Below are 23,774 nucleotides of genomic sequence, written 5' to 3' on the forward strand. Positions count from 1 at the left end.
AAAATATGCTATTCTTTTTCATTTTTCTCCATTATTATTTATATATAAAGTAGTAGACAACAAAGGTATAATACTAGTGTCTTGGAGGAAATGTTACAATTTCTTTCGCAGTGGAATAAAAAGTGAACACCAAGGCACTGTCCGGAAAAGCGGGTTAAGTATAATCTACACGTGATTTTCCACTTTGTAAAAGACCCAAATTTAAACAAAGATGATGGAAAATCAGCCCAAATATCTCCACAGGTAAAAGTCAAACATTTTGATTAACATCTTTCTACATAATCACTGGGTAGTTGTCTTACAAGAGCAAATGCTTACACCTCAGTTTCCTAAGGATTGCTGAATTATACTAACTTCTACATCAGATTTAAGGACTCCCTCAATCCAACACACTACTCACAAATGTAACTACTTCCAGTCAAATTCCTCTCCCTACAAAATGCCTTGTGTTCACCTTGCTTCCACTTGTCCTAGCCCCTATTTTCCACAACAAACTCTCTGCCCTGTACTAACTCCTCAAAATGTTTATGTTTCCTAATAAAGGCAGCTTTAAATCTTATTTTGGAATAAATAGTAATAAAATAAAAAAGCATTAAGATAGTCAGAAAACACTTTTTAACTTTAAAATTAGCTGTTTTTAAAAAGTCTTTACCTCCAATGAACAAGCATTATTTCCACGATGAGACACATTAAGACAATTTTTTCACTATAGCTGAAACTTGAAGTTCCTTACACATTTTCAGTGGTATAAATAAAACATAAAAGTGGAATAGATAAATACTACACACGGAGAAAAAAATTAAAACACCAAAAAATCCAATGTACAGCTAAATACTCATGCTTATACCTTTAGTTTGTACTGGACATACAATGTAATAGAGCAGAATTTGAGAATCATGTAGTTCATTTTATTTTTCAGCATTACTGAGTCCCAGATGAAACAGAACTAAAATAGAAGTTTCCTCATTTTTCAGTACAACATATATGTTGCTATGTCTGCAGAACTAAAATTTTTAAAAAGCCAAACCATAACTTATTAATTTATTAATAGATGAATGTTTATGAACAAAATTTGTATCTATCTCACAGTTTAGGAGACTCAGAAGGCAAAAATACCTGGGATATAATTACTCTGTGGCTCAATTCCTGCTGGGAAGTTAGTGTTTTCTGGAATGGAGTGGGTATAGTCATCCAGGGGGGGCAGTTCTGTTAGGATCTCAGTGTGCCGGGGCACCAACACCGGGGGCAAAACTGAAAGAGGGAGAAATCCAAGTTAATGGCAGAGCAGATGAGGGCGGACCCTTTTATTAAAAGCTTCCACACACAAAAGGATTAGCCTGATTAATTTCTGAAGTTTAGGATCGACTTATTTGGTATTATTTGGCTACTGAGAAACTGACAAACCTGATTATGATTTTAATTTACCACGAAGTCCACAATCTAAATCTCTAAGTTCTGACTTATCTTGTACTTCTGAGGAAAAAGTGATCCTGATCGTATTACATGACCACAGAAGTTCATAAATCCTCACTGGAAAGGTTGCAAAAAGATTTGTGAAATCAAGCTTTTCCCCCCTAAATATAGCAGCATTCTAGTAAATTTCAAGTACTAAGTAAACTAAGTCCTGCTCTGAGTTTTACTAAACTGCTTAGTTACAAATGGTATCATTAAAACACATCAAAAAACCAAAGAGCGAAATGACTTAAAACAGTTAATGCAGCAGACAGGTAATGAGACTTATTCAGTTCTAGGCAGACTGTGTGTCTATAGGATTAGAATTTCCTAGATATGTACTTTGATGTGAAATGTTATTTCAAGAAACTAACATATCTTTCCCTCTAAGATACATTTTTCCATAACATATAATCAGCATTTTTTTAGTATTTTTAATTACTGCCAAAAAATATACTGAATTCAAGGCAACTTTAATTAGAGTTTTATGCTCCCCTGGTAGCTCAGATGATAAAGAATCCACCTGCAATGCGGGGGACCTGGATTTGATCCCTGGGTCAGGAAGAAAAGGGAATGACAACCCACTCCAATATTCTTGCCTGGAGAATGCCACCGACAGAGGAGCTTGGTGAGCTACAGTCCATGGGGAAGCGAAGAGTCGGACACAACTGAGCAACTAACACTTTCACTTTTCACTATTAGAGTTTTATAGTAAAGTTTCCTGGGTCAATTAGGTGTAAGAGTACCTAATATACTTAAATTCAAGCATTTAACTAAAACGAGGGGAAAAACTAATTTTCCTACCTGGTGTCTCAACTCTCTGGTAGTGGTAAGGGTTTACACATACTTCATCCTTTTTAAGATTAAAAGCATATTCGCAGTTTTCAATTGCTTTGAGTTCATGATGACTGTGAAGATCAGGCCAGCGCCATAATCGGCAATATATTACATGAGGCAGTCCTTTTCGATGGGACACCTGAAGACGACCATCTAGAGACCTGTTGGGAAGCAAGGGGAGAAGAAAGATGGGAACTTTAAAAAAAATAAACATACTCAATTGGGCTAAACTAGTACATTAAGAGCATAAAGAAAGGAATGACAGACATTTAGTTAGTTTTAGTGAGCACAAGGAAGGAAAACGAACTATCTAATGGATCTGATATAAAGGTAAGCAGCAGCACTAGGGTATTTTTCTTATAAACATGCTACACAAATGACTCAAACGTCAATCAATGAACAGGTAGCCGCTTGGAGGAAAAATGTTGTGTTTTTTTTATTTTTTTAAGTCTCATACAGCTACACTTGAAAAATGCTATCAACGTCTATCTTTAGTGACTCAAACTCTTACTCAGGGAGGCTTAAGGGCGTTACTTCTGCAGGTGACTGAACTATCGAAAAAAGGAACTAGTGTGAAGAATGACAAATACCAACAATGATGTAAAAGTAACTTACTAAAACTAACGTGACTCATTACCCAGTTGTGACTGTTTTGAGTACTGAGGTATATTTTCTATAGCTCACACATAAATGCAGATGGTGATGAAAATGATGAGGTGAAATGGACAAATACCAATATGCTCAAAAAGAGAGAGTAAGGTGATTAAAAAAAATAACCAAAACGAGTCAGCCTACCATTAATTGTGACATAAGGGGTTCAGTAAATAACCATGTACTTATTAGTATAAAGATGAGATTTAGATGACAGCAAGAAATTTAGCAAAAACTGGTTATGTATCTACTGAAAAATTAGGCCAACAACAGATTATAATCTACCCTCACACTAAAATGAGAATATAGTTATTGAAGCTCCTATTCTTTAGGGGATGCAGTAATTTAAAGAAGATTCAAAACTAGAATTTCATTGATCAACACGTCAGCGGAAACATTTAATATATTTTTAGTAGTGGCAAGCAGTTATTTTAAATGCCATGCCTTATTTTACATTAAGGAAACATCCTAGGCAAAATTATACTAAGCAACCCACTTTAGGTCTTCCAAAACACCCTCCCTCCCACAAGATCTCTAGGATTCCATAGAGGGCAGAATATTCACCTGGTTTGTTCAGAGAAGCTGTAAAGGCCTGTTGTATCCCACTGATCTATCGTATTTGGTGTACTCAGTCCCCAAATTTCAGAGCAAGTGCTGTGCATAAATTGAAAAACAAAAAATTGATGTGAACATGGAAGCATGGTTATTCAAATTACCATGATGTAAAACATGGAAAATGTACAGAATACTTCCTTCACCCAGAAAATATACACTGCTTCACTTTTACACGGGCATTTAGTGCTGATTTCCATATTTTCTATATGAAGGAAGCCAATAAAATGGAACATGTGACTCCAGATAAGTCATGATTATGTTTTTAAAATGTGAACACCAATGCTCTCTAGCTTAATGAAATCATACCTGTGCCTTTTCCAATTTCCTCTGCTCACAACAGAGGCTCCTATGCCATTAAGTCTTACTAACAGTGCTTCATTTTATAATCCAGTTAAAAAAAAAATCTAAAAATGGATGTCAACTGGTATTTTTAACATAGATAAAATTTCAATTAAAACAGACATATATCCAGTTAAAATTTCAAGCTTATTTAAGATACATACATATTCAGTTTCACTGAAAATTATTATTGCTCTTATTACTACAAAGGACAAGGAAATGGATTTTGAAGCCATCCTAGCATAGCACACTACCTGAAAATTTTTAAGAAATTGCTACAGGGATTAAAGATATGTGAAAGTACAAAATTTGTAAAAGACACTATGACTATGACAAAGTTGCTGTATCTAGTTTTTCTTAACCTGAAAGACATACACCGGGAAGATTTTTTGAAAAATCTGATTTGAAATTTCAAAAATCAAAATTTTTCTTCCACATTTCTTTCAAGAACAAGGACGGCCCAGATAAAAGTCTGCCTATTTTCCCTGCCACCACTTCATCTGTGTGAGAAGAGGGGAAAAGAAGAGCTTAATAAACAGTCTGGAATCGAACTACTGACTGCCAAAGGGATCTCAGGTAGCAAGTCGTACTTTTTTAAAAAACGAGAGTCAAAAAACAATTTCTTACCTGTTACAAAATCATCAAAACTTAAAAGGAAGAGAAAGAAACAACTCAAAACAACTTTTGAGCATCCTTTGCTAAGGAGCTCACTCACTCAGCATTTCAAAGGTCAATGTGAATGAAAAGCGCTGCCTTCCTGAGGCTGGGCAACTCGTCCAGTCTGGTGGGGCTGCTCAGGGCCTCCTGCAGGGTTACTGAGCTGCACTCGGGGTGGCTTTGCAAAATGCATTTTCAGACACTTTGGAGCAGCTTGTTGAGACATTGTTACAGATTCTCTTGGATTTTTTAGGCTTCACAAGTCTAACTTCCACTTCTCAGACTACAAAAGTCAGAAAGGGCCAAACTGGAGGCTAATTCAGACCTTTTCTTTTCTCCCGAAGGTGCGCTGACTAAAAAACCATGACACAAATGGTTCTTTTATATAAGATACTTATCAAATATCTGCTGGAAACATATAGCACTAAGTGGTTTAAAACACAATGAAACCAACCCAATTCTGGAGTTTCATGAATCTGAATTCAAACCTCTGAAGGAACAGTATACATCTTCCTCTTCTCTCTTTAAAAACAGTGGAAGGAAAATGACTGAGAAGAGTACATAATGTGGCTATTCTGCTCTTGAGGCTAAAATAAATATTTCATTCAAGAAACTCTGGAGCTGACATGAGAAGCAGAAATGTAACAGGGCATGAAGAGCTTAAGTTGTGCTTTATTCAAGCCCTGAAATTTATCAGAGAACAATGAACAGTAGCTGTTAAAAGCATGCAATCAATCTAGAGGCAGACAGAACTACATCCCAACTCTTAACTCAGCTACTTTTCCACTGCCATCACAGGGTATTTAAGCCTCAGTTCTATTGACCATTGTAATCTCTCTCATGCAAATTGGAAGGTTTATTCAAAAATAAGGAATTTGCTTCTATCAAGTAACATTTTTCCTCATTTATATATGAAAATTTTCTTAAAGAATCAATTTATATCAAAATATACAAAATACCTAGGATAAATGTAATTATAAATGTGTCAAAACTATAAAAATAAATGTTTTAATTATTACTAAAGAACACAAAAATCAACCAAAGAGAAAAACATACCTCTTCCTAAATAGGAAGCTAACATGATAGCAATATCATTTCTGCCAAATTTCTATATTTGATGGACTCAACAAAAATTAAAAAAAACAATTTTAAGACTCAAAATTGCCCAATATAACATATCAAAAAAAATTACAAGAATGACCAAGAAAACGCCCATGAAGAAGCAACTGGCTCTACTAGTTCCTGAAACACACTATAATCTTCAACAGTGGAAACTGCATGAAATTAATAAAGGAATACACAAACACAACAGAACAGAGGTTCTGCCAGTAGAGCAGCCTCAATCAGGCAAACCTTCCTGTGGATAAAAATGATAGCCTTTAGACAAAATATAATAAAATTGACTACTGGAAAACAAAACCAATTATTTGAAAACAGTGGAGAGACACAAAAAACAGACACAAACTGAAGGAAAGTCAACCTCTATAAGGGGCTACTACACCAGGTGAGAGATGCATTTGAGTGGCTCTGCATCTTAAGGCACCCCACAGTGGAAGCCACCCAGGGGAACTAGACCTGAAGCAAAAAACAGCGCTTTTAACGACCTGCAGGATCAGAGGGTGGATCTGGGGCTACCGGAAAGGCTGGAAAAAGAAGAGGGAAATCCCATAATGAAGTAAAGAAGCCACAAAGGGGGAAGGAAGAAAAAACAAAACACATCAAACCAAGAGTGTGAATTCTGGCCAGACCCTAAACTGTCCCTGTGGGAGAGGCTCTGGAGGCCTGTTCAAAACGAGCACTTGAAAGTCTGAAAGAACTAAGCTCAGATTTCAGCTACTCCTTTCCTCAGAAGCGGTTTGCACTTTAAGGTCACCCAAAACTATTTGTAAGAACAAAAATCAACACTTTTCAGAGAAAGATAAGAGAATTTAGTCTCTATGATATTTTGTCCCAAATATCCAATACAAAAATCACAAAATACTAAGCATGTGAAGAAATAAGAAACTGTTACCCTCTGGTTAAAAGAAAAAAGAGCCGTTAGAAACAGACCACTAAGACGAACTAACAGACAAGAATCTTGAAGTAACCGCTATGAGCACGTTCATGGACTTAATGAACCAATAGGGATCTCAGGAAATTATAAAAACAAACGAAAACTCTAGAACTGAAAACTACAAAATCAGAAATTAAAAATTAACCTGATGGTGGGAGAAAACAGAAGAGTCAGTGAATTTAAAGATGAATCAACAGAAGTTATCTAATTAAAATGAAACAAAAGACTGAATAACAGAATAAAACTCTCAGTAGCATGTGCAGTCCCCAAAAGAGGACAATTAAGAACAGACAAAAATATTTGCAATAATAATAATAGCTGAAACTCTTCAACTTCAGTGAAAAACTAAACTTATACTTCCCAAAAACCCAGTGAATAATAAGCAGTTTAAAAATAACACCCATGAAACAACCAAAACACACTAGGGCATATCACTGTCAAACTGCTAAAAACAAACGCTGAAAAGAAAATCTTTAAGCTGGTGAGAAGTATGAAAACTTTCCACAAAGGACTCCATCCAAACCTCTGCAGTAGAAGACTTGACCAAACTCTAACATGGCTTCTAGAAACCTAAGGCCTCGTCGTGTGACACAGACCCTTTGGAGTTCCGGTCTGGAAATGCTCAAGACTGCCAAAAGAACTTACCATTTGTCCCAGCCAATACTGATACATAGGTTTCTGACCTCCTTTTCCTGAGGAGCATCTACTTAAAAGAGCCTACAATTGTAAACCCTTCCTGTCTCTTTGAAATGTATATATGACTCCTACAACTCAGGAGGGAAGGACCTGAAAACCATTCCTTTGAAATGTAACTCATCATCAGGAAAAAGGGCGTCTGTCTGCCTCCCAGTCTGCCCTCTAAGGAAAGGCAGAACCCTAACTTCTGATAAATGCTTTTCGCCAAACACAGATGGCCTAAATCAGTGACACGGACCAAACCTCTAGCCCACTTGCTGTATGTAATTGTTCACTTCTCTGACTATGTTGCAGACCCCACCCTTGACCCCCATGCTACTCGTTATTCCAGTCACCTCTGTGCAAATTGGAACTGGGCTCACATCTTGCCACTCTGATGGCAATAGTTACTGAATAAAATTTGCTTTTTATCACCTTTAACCAACGACACGTAGCTTTTAACTTTGACAGCTTCCTAACCACAACAATTCAGACGTGGAGAGGCATAGTAACGATTTCTCATTAGAAACAATGGAAGCCTGCAGGTTAATGGAATAGCAGCTTTAAAGAGCACCAAGGGAAAAAAACCCTCAACCTAAAATCCATAATCAACAAAATTCAGGATAAAGAGAAATGATAACAGATGTAAGTTAAATCACGGGGGAAATTTTTAAAAAACTAGAAAGTATAGGTATGTAAGCAAATATAAAAAATAGTATTCATTTCAGCTCTTCATTTCTACAGAAAGATTATGACCAACAACAGAAAAAAACCCTGTAACTAAAGGTATGTGGGTGTAATTTAAATGACAAGGGCAGCAGAGGAAACAAGAGGCTTTTTAGAATCACTACACTATTGCAAAGCTAAAAATACATACTATCACTGGGAAAGGAACCCCCTCCTCAAACAGCCAAGAGATATAATTAAAGTGCATATAGAAAACTATTAATAAAACAAAATACTAAAAATTATGTCCAAAGGAAAGAAAAAACAAATAACAGATAATAACTGCAAACAAAGTAAAGTGTAAAGAGTAAAACAAAGAGTAGGCCCAACCCTATCAGTGTTAACATTATACATAAATACACCATATACTCCAATTAAGAAAGACTTGTCAGAATGAATACAGTATGCAAAATGTCTACCAAAAAGGGTATACTTTAAATATAATATATAGATGGGCTGAAAATACACGAGTGGAAATATAGTTCATATAAGCAGTGAGTTTAATAAAGCATAGTACCAGAAATAGTAAGACTCATGTCTAAAAATATTACCAGAGATAAACAGACATATTTCATTGAGAGGGCCAATTCATCAGAAGACCTGTATGCATTTCAAAATACATGAAGTTAAAAACTGACATATCTAAAGAAAGAAATGAACAAATCAGTCATCAGAGTTATCTCACTAACTCTTAGGATAGTCAGACTATCAAAAAAAAAATCTATATACCATAATAAGAGCTGTACAATACTATCAACCACCATCTAACTGACATTTATAGAATCTGCTTCAAGTATACACAGAATATTTAACAAACAGAACAAAACAGTGCCTGACAATCAGCGGGTGGGTGGGTAAGTGCCTGGTTGTTTAGAAGAGGTTAGAAAATTGCCTAAATTTTTCTAGAAATGCTAATTTCTTCCCAGAAATGGCTTTCAATTTACATCACTATAAAAAACCAGACCAAACTTAGGACAATTTTTTCTTTCCTTCTAGTCTTTATGTATGTGGACATGTAGTTCAAGACCTCCCAAGAGGACTCCCTCAGTTTCCATCATCATGTATTTTGAAAAGGATGGCATGTAATGACAAGTCATCCACAGACCCTATGGTATGTTGTTGTTGAGTCACTAAGTCGTGTCCGACTCTTTTGTGACCCCATGGACTGCAGCCTGCCAGGCTTCTCCATCCATGGGATTTTCCAGGCAAGAATACTGGAGTGGATTGCCATGCCCTCCTCCAGGAAATCTTCCCAACCCAGGGGAACTCTTGTCTCTGAAGTCTCCTGCATTGGCAAGTGGGTTCTCTACCGCTGGAGCCACATGGGAAGCCCGAGGCAAAAGATCTTCAAAGGCAAAATATCTGGAAAAAGAAGAATTACTGATACAACATGGATCAATCTCAGAAATATTTGACTCAGAGAAGCTGAACATGAAAGCCTAGATTCTGAATGATTCGATAAATTCGAGAAAAATCCCAACAGCAGTTGCCTCTGGAGGGAAAGAGAACGAAGAACTTCCTGAGTGACTGAATGAAACCTTCTTTATCTTGATATACTGTAGTGATGGACAGGGAGGCCTGACGTGCTGCAGTCCACGGGGTCGCAGAGTTGGACATGACTGAGCAAGCGAACTGACTGACTCTATGTGCATCTGTCAAATCAAAACCTACTGAGCATGGTGATTTGCGCACTTTATGATCTGAAAATTTTATGGAAAAATACAAGCGGGGGGGGATTCAAACACTGAAATAATAAAAATGGAAAGTAGCAACAAAAAAATTATATATTAATTTAGTATATAATAAAGTTCCCTATTAATTGACAAGGAAAGAGCTAGCAAATAAAATATGAAGTTGAAAAAGTGTACAGTATTTTTAAGCTACTCTGTGTAAAAAAAAAGGACAGTAAAAATATCTTCCAGTATCTGCGCAAGTGTACAGGAAAGACACACACACACAGAGTGAACCAGAGTTACTTGAGGTGGGGAGAGGGAGGGAAGAGAAAAATTTTCAATGTTTGTTCATTCTGTTTTTACATATGCATGCATACATATGTGTACACATAAAATATATACAGATTTTAAAACTATGCCAATGTATTGCCTTTTACCAAAATTAAACAAATCAAACAAAAGAATACTGCCACAGAATTAAACGTAAGTCAAGCTGTCTTGACATTTCTCTTAAAAGATATGCTTCTAACCTTAGATAACTAAGAATAAGAAGTACAGATTGTTATTTTCTATTCTGTGCCATTTCAGCTCACTTAGGGCATCAGTATAGGAGATAACAAATGCCAGTCTGAGGCCTGTTTATTCTAGCAAAATGTCCTCTCTATCTAACATGAGCCTTTGATACCCATTTTCTTCCACATGCATTTATGTCAATGGCCTGCACCTAGCCCCCTTTTAACTTGACTACTAATTCTTTAGGTATGCCTAGCAAAACAGGTCAATTTTTAAGACCTAGTAGTCTAGGGGATTTAAATCAGGCAGTTTTAATTACTTCCTCTTCTTTGAAGAGTCTTTCAACCCAAAGTTTTTATTTATGAACAAAATTAACCCCATAAGACCTTGAGCTTCCAAAGGTCTTTGTATACCTACCACACAGCAAGCAAGGTAGCTGGTGACTAAATTAGTATTTTTATAGCATAAAGAGTGAATCAGAATGTTCCTGGGCACATTAAATCATAATACTTTAAACAACAGTGAGGAAAATGGCTCTCTCAGGGTTTCAGTTTGTTAACAAGGGGTGGCAAGTTATAACTGCAAATATGGACAGTTCTTAAAGATATTAAAAGAAGTAAACGCAGGAAAAATGTCAGAAAAACAGCACTGATTACAACTACTTTATAAAACTTTTGTACGTTCTGTATTTCAATAAATCCAAAATGCAGTATTATCTTATACTAAATAAGAAAAAACTTCTAATTTTATTTATATGATGTGTCCCAAAGTGAAGAAATGTACATCTGGAAACCAGTGAAACAAGTAATAACAATTACCTTTATAAGTCAGCCAGGCCATATGCCAGGCATAATTGAGACTTTAAATATATTATGGACCTCATAAGAACCTGCAAGCTACTTACTATCTCACTTTAAATTTAAGGTAACTGAGCCTCAGAGGGACAGTAAAACAATCTCCTAACAAGCGGCAGGGCCAAGATTCCAGCCCACTCTTGTCCAACACTTTCCACTTCACCAAGAGCTTTCTGAATTTGTTTCCACAGCACCTCTGTCAGCATTTCGTGACTGAAACCTGGGGATCCCTGGGCACCTCAAATATAGTACTGTCGGGAGTCTGCAATAATTTTTTAAGTTGTATTTTCATCCCGAGTAAACTGTAACAGAAGCCTTCTAGATGCATGTTCGGGATAACCTGGTAAACACAGACCTTCTAGACGCGTGCTCGTGATAATCTGGTAAACACCAGTCTCACTCTGCGGCATCATCTCAGTGCCTCAGTTCGGATCAGGGTTTGACAATCACCTCAGCACCAAAGGTAAGCAGAGAGACTGACTTAACGTGTGAGTGACGAGACCACACCAAAAAGGCCAAATGGTATTAGGATGTGCTAAATAAACTATGCTTCCTAGTACTCTTAGAGAAAAGAGGTAAAGAATTTAGCAATACAGGGCAGATGATAATATGCTGACCTTAAAAGAACCTTAGTCATTCAGCACCACAATCACAATGGAAACAAAAAATCAATATTAACGAATCATTAATTTGATGCTAGAATTTTCTCAGTTACAGAATTCAGTATAAATTAGCCTTCTGATAATAATAAACTTTCACTAAATTATGTTTCTATACATTTAAACAACATTAAGAAGTCCACAAGAAGTGTCTACATATCACTTGAAAGTGAAACGTATCAACGCTTCACTGCTACAAGGAAGAGAAAGATGGGTCTGAAAACATTAAACGGATAAAAATACTCGATAGGAGAAATTCATATGTTCCAAAGAAGGTGTTACTTTATTAATTACAGAATAAACTGTAGTAATAGCACTATCCCATACACATTAGCTCAACATTTCCTAAATTTGACTGACTTTCAGTTCAGTTCAGTGACTTTAGAACAGTCTAAATATGCAAAAGTTTAAAAAATTTTGCATGCTAATTGGTTAAAAACAAAAACTGGTCTCAGATAAATTCAGCCTGGTCAAAATTTGACATAGTTCACCAGTGCAATTAGCATACAATAATATGCTAAAATAAGACATGCCTAAGTCATTTACAAAGCTGTCCTCACACAGATTCGATCAGATGAGCAAGCATGTCCATATCAGAATCTCATGCAAAGTCCTGCAGACCTTGTACTAGAGATTTCTTCACAACAAACCTCATTATGTTTGACTAATTCATTACTTTTCATGACTTTCTTGCCTAAAGAGTTTATTTCTTCTACAAATCAAAAGAAGTAAGGATCTAGACAGTCATGAGGAAACTCATATATACAACGCTGAACACTGAGTAAAATTAACAGAATGGAGGCTCCAGTCCGATTACTGATGTACTCATGAGATACGAGGGGTTTCCCAGGTGGCACAGTGGTAAAGAATCCACCTCACAATGCAGGAGACACAGCAGACGCTGGTTCGATCCCTGGCTTGGGAAGATTCCCCCAGAGCAGGAAATCGCAACCCACTCCAGTATTCTTGCTTGGAAAATTCCATGGACAGAGGAACTAGTGGGCTAGTCCACAGGGTCACAAAGGGTCTGACCTGACTCTCAGCATGCATGCAGACACATGAACTTGTATGAAATAATTTGCATCGACCCATCTAAAACTATTTCTACTTACAACAAAGGAGTCCTTCCATTCTGTATGTGACTAGCAAGGCTGAAAGTTTTTATCAGCTCAGGAATCAAGAGCTGATAACTGTAGTAAAAAAATAAATTCTGGTCTCTATAATTCTGCATACTGTATGTGTCTACAAACTTCACTTTATCACCATTACACAGCTGAGGCGTGGGAACAGAAAACAGGAAAATGCCTACCTCCAGATAGTTTTTAACCTTCCCTCCATCACCAAGAAAGGAGCTTTAGGAACAACCTTGTTCTTAACAATTAGCAAAGAATATAAAGGAACAATTGAGAAATTTTCATTGGCTACAGAAAACTTGAGGAAAAACTGCCAACATTTATTTTAAGCATTTGCTATGTACCTGGCACTAATCCTCATATGTATTACATAATTTATACTCATACCAACCCTATAAAGTGAATTAACATGAACACTGTTTTCATATAAAAAAATGAATGTGAGCAGTTAAAATATCTCAAAAGGTCACAAAGCTACTGAGGTAACAGCCAGGATTTGTATCTACTTCTGGATGGCTTAAGAGCCTAAATTTTTCAAGGTATACCTTTGCAGAATGATGGTTCAAAATCTGTAGCTTTAAGCTTTTATATGAATACATATCAACCGTATTTTCTCGTTTTCTGTATCCTTGACACGCTGGCATCTGGAGCTTTGATTTCAGAGAGACTACCCCCCTCCCACGTCTAGAGACAGCAAGGGACTCCGGTGAGAGCTCATCTTTCAAACACAAACCAACAGATTCAGAGCTCACACCTCTATTATTAATCAAACTCTGACACACCAAGCTAACGTTCTTCCTGCCCTAAATCAACCTAGGGGTACGTACTAGACATCTAGGAATCACCTCTATAGCCCAGAGACTGACCAAAATTACTAAAACTACCTAACCCTAAATGTAACTCAGCATGTCCGTCCCGCACTGTCATTCCTTCCCTGGAAAACTGCAATGAAAGCTCGGAGCCACGCTGTTCTTGCCCCAGGATCTATTAAATCCATCTTATTTTTGATGCATTCAAAATTAAGTTGTAGGTACTTTAAATCTAGACACTGAAAGCATACGTATATAGTTAACTAGAGTTCACTGTTCACTTTCTCAAAGGTAACATTTACACAGAGCCAAACAGATCTTAATGGTACCATTTTGTTAGGTTTAAATTTTATCAACTATATAAATTGGGTAACTCTGTATCCTGACAAGAAGTCCCCTCCTACCCCTTTTCTCAGTCAATCCCTGTCATCCCCTCCCACCCCCAAAGGCAATCTTCTTCCCCCTGTGATGGTGGCTGTACAGTGGTATTTCATAGTGGTTTCACAATGTGCATTTTCCCAATGACTAACAATACCACATACTTTCTATTTGCTCAGCGGGTCCTTTCCATATCTTCTTTTGTGATGCATCCAAATCCTTTGTCCATTTTTAAAATAGGCAATTTCCTTCTCACTGCCGAATTAAATACTTTATAAAGTGCGGATACAATCCTCTTGTTAGAAACACGTTCTGCAAATATTTTCTTCCACTCAACTTGTTTATTCATTTAATGGTTTTTGATGAAATGCTTTTTAATATTGATGGAAGTTTAACTGAATTTCCTCTTATTGCTTTCCATATCCTTTAAGAAAAAAAACCACACACCTTGCCTACGTCCAGGTCACAAACAGCTTTGAAAAGGAGAGAAACGCAAAGGAGAAAGGGAAAGATACACCAACTGAATCAGAGCTCCAGAGAACAGCAAAAAGAGATAAGAAAGCCTTCTTATGTGAAAAATGCAAAGAAACAGAGGAAAACAATAGAATGGGAAGGACTATAGAGATCTCTTCAAGAAAATCTGAGGTATGAAGGAAACACTTCATGCAAGGATAGATACAATAAAGGACAGAAATGGTAAGCACGTAACAAAAGCAGAAGATAGTAAAAAGAGGTGCCAAGAATACACAGAACTATACAAAAAAGGTCTTAAGGACCTCAATAACCACGATGGTGTGGTCACTCACTAGAGCCAGACATCCTGGAGTATGAAGTCACTGGGTTTTAGGAAGCATTACTAGAAACAAAGCTAGTGGAGTTGAGAGAATTCCAGCTGAGCTATTTCAAATCCTAAAAGATGATGCTGTTAAAAAGCTGCATTCAGTAAGTAAGCAAATTTGGAAAACTCAGCAGTGGCCACAGGACTGGAAAAGGTCAGCTTTCATTTCAATCCCAAAGAAGGGCAATGCTAAACAATGTTCAAACTACTATACGATTGTGCTCATTTCACATGCTAGCACAGTAATGCTCAAAATTCTTCAGGTTAGGCTTCAACAGTACGTTAACTGAGAACTTCCAAGATGCACAAGCTTAGAAAATGCAGAAGAACTAAACTGCCAATATCCACTGGATCACAGAAAAAGCAAGGGAATTCCAGAAAATTATCTACTTCTGCTTCACTGACTTAGCTAAAACCTTTGTGTGGATCACAACAAAGTGGAAAATTCCTAAAGAGATGGGAATACCAGACCACCTTACCTGTCTCCTGAGAAACCTATATCCAAGTCAAGAAGCAACAGCTAGAACTGGACATGGAACAACTGGTTCAAAATTGAGAAAGGAGTTTGTCAGTGTTGTATATTGTCACTCTGCTTATTTAACTTATGCAGAGTACACCATGCAAAATGCTGGGCTGGATGAATCACAAGCTGGAATCAAGATTGTGGGGAGAGAAATATCAACAACCTCAGATACGCAGATGATGACCATTCTATTGGCAGAAAGTGAAGAGGAACTAAAGAGCCTCTTGATGAAGGTGCAAGAACAGAGTGAAAAAGTGGGCTTAAAACTCAACATTCAAAATACTAAGATCATGGCATCCGGTCCCATCACTTCATGGCAAATAGATGGGGACAAAGTGGAAACAGTGACATTTTATTTTCTTGGGCTCCAAAATCACTGCTGATGGGGACTGCCTGCAGCAATGAAATTTAAAAGATGCTTGCTCCTTGGAAGGAAAGCTGTAACAAACCCTTGTGTGTTTAGTCGCTTCAGTCATGTCCAACTCTTTGTGACCCTACAGACTGCAGCCCACCAAGCTCCTCAGTTCATGGGATTCTCCAGGCAAGAATACTGGAGTGGGCTGCCATTTCCTCCTCCAGGGGATCTTTCTGACCCAGGAACTGAACCAACCTTTCTTATGTCTCTTGCACTGGCAGGCGGGTTCTTTACCACCAGAAAGGTTCTGAGAAGCCCTAGACAAACCTAGACAGTGTATTAAGAAGCAGAGACATCACTATGCTGACAAAGGTCCAGACAAAGCTACGGTTTTTCCAGTAGTCATGCACAGATGTGAGAGTTAGATCATAAGGTTGACAGCCGAAAAACTGATGCTTTTGAACTGTGGTGCTGGAGAAGACTCTTCAGAGTTTGGTGGATGGCAAGGAGATCAAACCAGTCAATCCTAAAGGAAATCAACCCTGACTAATCATTGCAAGGACTGTTTCTGAGGCTGACTTGGCCACTTGATGCGAAGAGCCGACTCACTAGAAAAGACCCTGATGCCGGGAAAGATTGAAGGCAGGAGGAGAAGGGGAAGACAGAGGACGAGATGGTTGGATGGCATCACTGACACAATGGACATGAGTTTGAGCAAGCTCCAGGTGATACTGAAGGACAGGGAAGGCTGTGTGCTGCATTCCATGAGGTCACAAAGAGTCAGACATGACTTAACAACTGAACAAACATAATTCAATTTGTTCACAACAACAAGGTCACAAATGTATTTTCCTATACAAGCTTGATAGTTTTAGCTTTTAGATGAGAACGCTGACTCATTTACAATTAATTTTTTTGAATTGTGTAAGGTGGGACCAAGATTCCTTCATCCACATGGACAGTCCAATTCTCCCAATATTATTTGCTGAAAAACTTTCCTGTCTCTATTGGATTGCCTTGGCAAACCTGTCAAAAATCAAATAACCATTTGTTGGTTGTTCAGTTGCTAAGCTCTGACTGACTCCTGGCAACCCCACTGACTGCAACACGCTAGGCTCCTCTGTCCTCCACTATCTCCTGGAGTTTGCTCAAATTCATGTCCATTGAGTCAGTGATGCTCTGTAATCATCTCGTTCTCTGCTGCCTCCTTCTCCTTTTGCCTTCAATCTTCCCGAGCATCAGGGTCTGGCTCTTCCCATCAGGTGGCCCCAATAACCAAGAACCCACATCTCTTACAGTTTTATAGAACCATCTATTTTAACGTTCTCTATTTTATCCTATTTATCTGTTTTTATGACAGAATCACAATGTATTATTATTGTAGCTTCATACAAAGTCAGATAATTTAAGTCCTTGAACACTGTTGATCTTTTTCAAAATTGCTTTGGATATTCTAGGTCCTATGTATTTCCACGTAAATTTTAGGCTAAGTGTGTATATTCTATGAAAAACAAATACATTTATTTTTAGGGTTTGATGGAGATTGATTTGATTCAAATTAAACTGAAAGAGAACTTAATTAATACTACTGAGTGCTTCAATAGACAAATATATGTCAGCTTACTGCGTGATAGTTAAACAGGAAGGTTGTCTCAGAGGTGTCTCCATCGGTTTCCTCCTGAGAAAAGGTCCCATTTTCTTTGTTTCTCAGAGGTTGAGTAACTTAAAAGACTGTATGCTGGACACTGAACATTACATGATGGAGATGCTAGATTCCTCCAAGTGTTAACTGGTTTTGTTTTGGCATGTAATTAACTTGTTTGTACTCAAACTGCAAACTCTTAAGTCTTCAAGCAATTTCAATCAGTTTTTACCTTCAGCCAGACTGCACTACTCTACCCCACACACGAGTTTAAGGATGAGCCTAGTGATTTCGGCAGAGTTTTTTAAAGGAAAACTTGGGACTTCCCTTCAGTGGCTCTCTCCATGTTAGAATTCTCTTGTCACTCATCAGCAACTCTGGTTGTCCTCAACCCCAATCTCTGGTTTTTCAGGCCAGAAAAGGTGAAATTCATATTGAAATTTTAGCTACTCTATCCATTCTGCATGGATAAAAGCAATAAAAACAGAAAATTTGCCTGTCACTTCCATCCAAGGGTCAAATCTCCTTCAAAATGTCTATTCTGTTTACTCTGTAGTGCCTTATTTTTCTTTTTATTCTGTGCAGAGTTGATAAGGTTTATCTGAGGGAGTGCAAGTCTGATAAAAAGAATTATCTATGCGAGAAGAATTCTCTCCCTATTTATTTAGTCCTTAATCTTTAAGATTTTGAAATTTTAATATACAGATCTTATCTTTAAAAAATAATCTTAGATATTTTAATTGTATTGATGCTATTTATAGAATTGTTTTAATATTAATTCCACTTGTTTGCTGTTAATGTATTGAGTATTTAAAGAAAATACAACTCATCTTGTAAAATGCAGCCTTGCTAAATTTACTCATTTGCTTTAGTGACTGTTTTTGTAGATCCCTTGTTTCTTACATAATCACATCATCTACAAATATAAGCAATTTGACCCATTCTTTGAGCTCTGTATGCCTCTTACATCTCATTTCCCTGCCCCACTGCACTGCCTAGGTCCTCAACTATTGATAAAATAATGAACTGAAGAAGACATAAGAATGGATATCCTTGTGCTCTTAGAGAAAACATGTTATTTTGTAAGTATAATCTTAAGCTGTCAGTTTTTCAAATGTGCTTTATCAGACTGAGGAAATGTCTTTACATTTCTCATTAGCTGGGAGTGTTTATCATGAATGGATGATGAATTTTTATCAAATGCTTCTAACCAAGTACAGTGATCACACTGCTTTCCCCCTTTGTTATTGCTCTGAATTACATTGATTAATTTTTGAATATTATAAACTACCCTCTCACTGTTGAGCTAAATCTCACTCGGTCATTATGTGCTCTTTGTATATTGCTGGAAGATACATGTTAATTTTTTATACCTTTGCTAATGACTAATATTAATCTGTAAATTTTCTCCTTTTTGTGCCATCTTTGTCAGGTTTTGCTATCGGGGTTACAATGACCTCATAAAATAACTGTTTTTCAGAGTTTCTGTGAAATTGATGTTATTTCTTGCACAAATGTTTTAAATTTACCAGTAAAACCATCTGGACCTGGACTTTTCTTTGTGAGAGAGATTTTGATTATGAGTTCAGTTTCTTTTTCATTGATATAGGGCTATCCAAATTTTCCACTTCTTCCTGCACCAGCCACAGTAACATGTTCTTAAATTTGACCATCACAAATTACTGGCATAAAGTTGTTGAAAATATATTCATAGTATGCTTCTAATGTCTGTAGGATCTAGCATAATATTACCTCTATCATCTCATACATAGCTAGTTCACGGCTATGGGCTCTTTCACTCTTATGTCCATCAGTGTTATAGGAGAATTTATCAATTCTACTGATCTTCCTAAAGAATCAGTTTTCAGATTTATTATCTCTATTGTCTCTTTTCTAATCACTGATTTCCTGCTATTTTTGATTTTATCTTCCTTCTACTATTTTCTTTGACCTTTTCTCATTTCCTAGGTGACATCTTAGATAACTTTTCTAATATAATTATCTAAAGCGATAAATTTCCCTGTTCAGTTCAAATCAGTTCAGTTGCTCAGTCGTGTCCAACTCTTTGCAACCCCATGAATCACAGCACACCAGGCCTCCCTGTCCATCACCATCTCCCGGAGTTCACTCAGACTCACGCCCATCAAGTCCATGATGCCATCCAGCCATCTCATCCTCGGTCGTCCCCTTCTCCTCCTGCCCTCAATCCCTCCCAGCATCAGAGTCTTTTCCAATGAGTCAACTCTTCGCATGAGGTGGCTAAAGTACTGGAGTTTCAGCTTTAACATCATTCCTTCCAAAGAAATCCCAGGGCTGATCTCCTTCAGAATGGACTGGTTGGATCTCCTTGCAGTCCAAGGGACCCTCAAGAGTCTTCTCCAACACCACAGTTCAAAAGCATCAATTCTTCGGCACTCAGCCTTCTTCACAGTCCAACTCTCATATCCATACATGACCACAGGAAAAACCATAGCCTTGACTAGACGGACCTTAGTCGGCAAAGTAACGTCTCTGCTTTTGAACATACTATCTAGTTTGGTCATAACTTTTCTTCCAAGGAGTAAGCATCTTTTAATTTCATGGCTGCAGTCACCATCTGCAGTGATTTTGGAGCCCCAAAAAATAAAGTCTGACACTGTTTCCACTGTTTCCCCATCTATTTCCCATGAAGTGATGGGACCGGATGCCATGATCTTCGTTTTCTGAATGTTGAGCTTTAAGCCAACTTTTTCACTCTCCTCTTTCACTTTCATCAAGAGGCTTTTTAGTTCCTCTTCACTTTCTGCCATAAGGGTGGTGTCATCTGCATATCTGAGGTGACTGAGATTTCTCCCGGCAATCTTGATTCCAGCTTGTGCTTCTTCCAGTCCAGCGTTTCTCATGATGTACTCTGCACAGAAGTTAAATAAGCAGGGTGACAATATACAGCCTTGATGTACTCCTTTTCCTATTTGGAACCAGTCTGTTGTTCCATGTCCAGTTCTATTCTTGCTTCCTGACCTGCATACAGATTTCTCAAGAGGCAGGTCAGCTGGTCTGGTATTCCCATCTCTTTCAGAATTTTTCAGTTTATTGTGATCCACACAGTCAAAGGCTTTGGCATAGTCAAGAAAGCAGAAATAGATGTTTTTCTGGAACTCTCTTGCTTTTTCCATGGTCCAGCGGATGTTGGCAATTTGATCTCTGGTTCCTCTGCCTTTTCTAAAACCAGCTTGAACATCTGGAAGTTCACGGTTCACGTACTGCTGAAGCCTGGCTTGGAGAATTTTGAGCATTACTTTACTAGCATGTGAGATGAGTGCAATCGTGCAGTAGTTTGAGCATTCTTTGGCATTGCCTTTCTTTGGGATTGGAATGAAAACTGACCTATTCCAGTCCTGCGGCCACTAGTGACTTTTCCAAATTTGCTGGCATATTGAGTGCAGCACTTTCACAGCATCATCTTTCAGGATTTGAAACAGCTCAACTGGAATTCCATCACCTCCACTAGCTTTGTTCACAGTGATGCCTTCTAAGGCCCACTTGACTTCACATTACAGGATGTCTGGCTCTAGATGAGTGATCACATCATCATGATTATCTGGGTCATGAAGATTTTTTTTGTACAGTTCTTCTGTGTATTCTTGCCACCTCTTCTTAATATCTTCTGCTTCTGTTAGGTCCAGACCATTTCTGTGCTTTATTGAGCCCATCTTTGCATGAAATGTTCCCTTGGTATCTCTAATTTTCTTGAAGAGATCTCTAGTCTTTCCCATTCTGTTCTTTTCCTCTATTTCTTTGCACTGATCACTGAAGAAGGCTTTCTTATCTCTTCTTGCTATTCTTTGGAACTCTGCATTGTTTTATCTACATCCCACTTATTTTACATAGTGTAATCTGATTATCCTTTAGTTTTGATACATATTCTAATTTTGCTCACAGTTTTCTTCTAAATAACCCATGGGACAAAGAATTATGATAATTTCCATGTTTTAATACATGTCTTATTGATTTCTAATTTTGTTCTGTTCTTGGCAGAGAACATACTCTGTTGACTTTTAATCTTTTAAAATTTACTGAACCCTGCTGATAGTCTTTCCTGGTGAGGGTACCATGAGTACTTGAAAAGACTTACCACACCGATTTAGATCTACTTTTCTATAAATATCAAAACAGTAATGTAATTTAGATCTTCCATGTCTTTCCTCACTTTTTTGGTCTTATTTAACTCTCTATAGCCACAAATCTGTGATTCTGATACATTAATTCTATCAAGTTTTACTCATATATTTTGAAAGTTTCATTAACTAGATACATGTTTATGGCTATGGCTTCTCAGAGATGTCATTTTATCATCTTCTGGCCCCACTGATTCTACAGAAGGTCACATGTCCTTCACATCATTATTTCCTGGTAGGTAACACGTCTCACTGTTCACTGGCTGTGTCCACGATTTTCTCTTTCATGGGTTTGACTATGATGCACTTGGTATAGTTTACTTTCATTTACTCCTGTTGAGTTTAATGAGGAATCTGACTCTATTTTGATGTGCAGAGTTTCAAGTTCCCCCATGTCTTCAACCCTCTGCCTCAAATGTGAGCAAACTGCTAAGGAAATCCTTGTGGCTGGTAGGAATTTTAAACCAAGAAAGTTTGGGTACACACAGGAACACAAGAATTATCAATCCAGCCCCACGACTCCCATTACTTCTTTCTCAAGTAATTTTTGGACCAGTCTGGAAGCCTGTCCTGCTTTTCCCAAAAGCTTTATCATATGAGCAATAATCTTTTTCATTCCCTTTTAATATACGTTTGGCTTCATCAGTCTCACATCAAAATCAAGTTTGGGGAGGGATTCATCCCATGTACAGCTCACACAGATCAAGCACTTACCATACATCGGGCACAGCACTAACTTGTTACATATACTAGATCACTTAATCTCCCAACAACCCACAAATAAGGCAGTTAACTCACTTGACAAATGAGATCATCAAAGCACAGAGATAAAGTGACATGTCTAAGGTTGTACAGCTAGCAAGGGGTGGGGACAGAGGCTGCATTCTTAATTACCAACTCTATTCTGCCTCTTACATAGTTCAATAAAAATAAAAATATGGCAAGATAAAATTAAACCAATAACTTTGGTATAGCATTTTAGATAAGTAAAACATTACAGAATGTGCTTAACTATAAAACTAGAGCAGTCACTATAAGAGTTAATTTCTCAGGAAAAAAACATTCTTTGGACAATGAAATTAGTAGAGTCACTCCTAAATTAAAACAGGAGGAGACAACAGAATTTCCAGAGTCCAGTAAGATAAAAGGGATACTTTTATTCTTCTTGGTTTGAAACAGCTCTTCTTAGAAGCAGAAGAAAGGACCAAGAAATGACTGAAAAAGTTACCAACCTTTCTCTTTAAATGTTATGTTGAAAATACTACTTTGAAATCTTGCTAGGTGCTTCTACTGCCTTTGAAAAATAGCAAAATATCCCCCACATAAATAAAATAGTCCTTATCATTGAAAAGATTTAAATATCAATTCTAAAAATAGTTGCTCAAAATATTTCAAGTTCTTCCTAAAAAACAGAAACTTTTACTTAGGAAAAAAAAAAGCCAGCACCAAAGTAGGCTCAAGGACATTTATTTTAGTAATAGAGCTGATGGATTTTTAAAATTTATTTTAATACATATTCTGTTTTTAACAATTAAAAAAATTAGTATCCTAAAAAACAAGAAATCCTAACAAAATATAACTACGTGGTCATTTCAATCTATTAAATGCATAAAACTTAAAACAAGAATTGCACGACAGAATAGAGTTCTGTAAAAAACTTAACTTATCAATCACACATTTTTATGACGCTGTATTTGGCTGTAAAGAAATGATTTTTTTAATTTGACAATTTTAATATCAGCATCATAGAAGATAAAAATTAACTCACATTTGTATACCACTTTGAAGCTGACAGTGGGATTTTACACGTAGAGGTTAAAATGTTTTACATAATGCAAATTATATAAGCAATCACATAAAAATTATGGGAAAATTACTGTAAGTTAATTACTTTTCACTATAAATTTCTCTTCACTATCTAACTCTGAACTTTTACATTATCCTTAATAAAAATACAGCCTCCCTTAACTTTTTCTCCCCCACTAGCCTAGCAAACTTAGGGTAAACCTAGTTACAGAAAAATTATATCCTCTTAATACATAAAAAGCCATAAACATAAGCAAGGTTCATAAAAAAGTCTGGGGTGAGGGAGATAAGAATTTTACATATTTTAGTTCTAATTTAAGCATTATTCATGATAAGTTTCATACGAGTCTCAAGACAACCAATTCACATTGTTTATAATAACCCAAAGCTAAAATAACACTGGATTTTGAGAACAGAGATTGAACAGTT

At 37.0% G+C, this 23,774-nt stretch overlaps 1 protein-coding gene across 2 annotated transcripts in view; it reads right to left on the reverse strand.

Annotated features, from left to right (window-relative positions):
• SMAD2 (SMAD family member 2) overlaps window positions 1-23,774 on the reverse strand; it is an 85,633-nt gene that overhangs the window by 23,271 nt on the left and 38,588 nt on the right. For both annotated transcript variants that reach the window (XM_068993955.1, XM_068993956.1), the window contains exons 3-5: window positions 3,505-3,594; window positions 2,257-2,450; window positions 1,117-1,251 (exon numbers count right to left, since the gene is read on the reverse strand). In XM_068993955.1, the coding sequence (XP_068850056.1) occupies window positions 1,117-1,251; window positions 2,257-2,450; window positions 3,505-3,594 (419 nt within the window). The remainder of the gene's footprint in view (window positions 1-1,116; window positions 1,252-2,256; window positions 2,451-3,504; window positions 3,595-23,774) is intronic.

The sequence above is a fragment of the Capricornis sumatraensis genome, chromosome 21 (assembly GCF_032405125.1).
Source record: "Capricornis sumatraensis isolate serow.1 chromosome 21, serow.2, whole genome shotgun sequence".
Taxonomy (NCBI): Eukaryota; Metazoa; Chordata; class Mammalia; order Artiodactyla; family Bovidae; genus Capricornis; species Capricornis sumatraensis.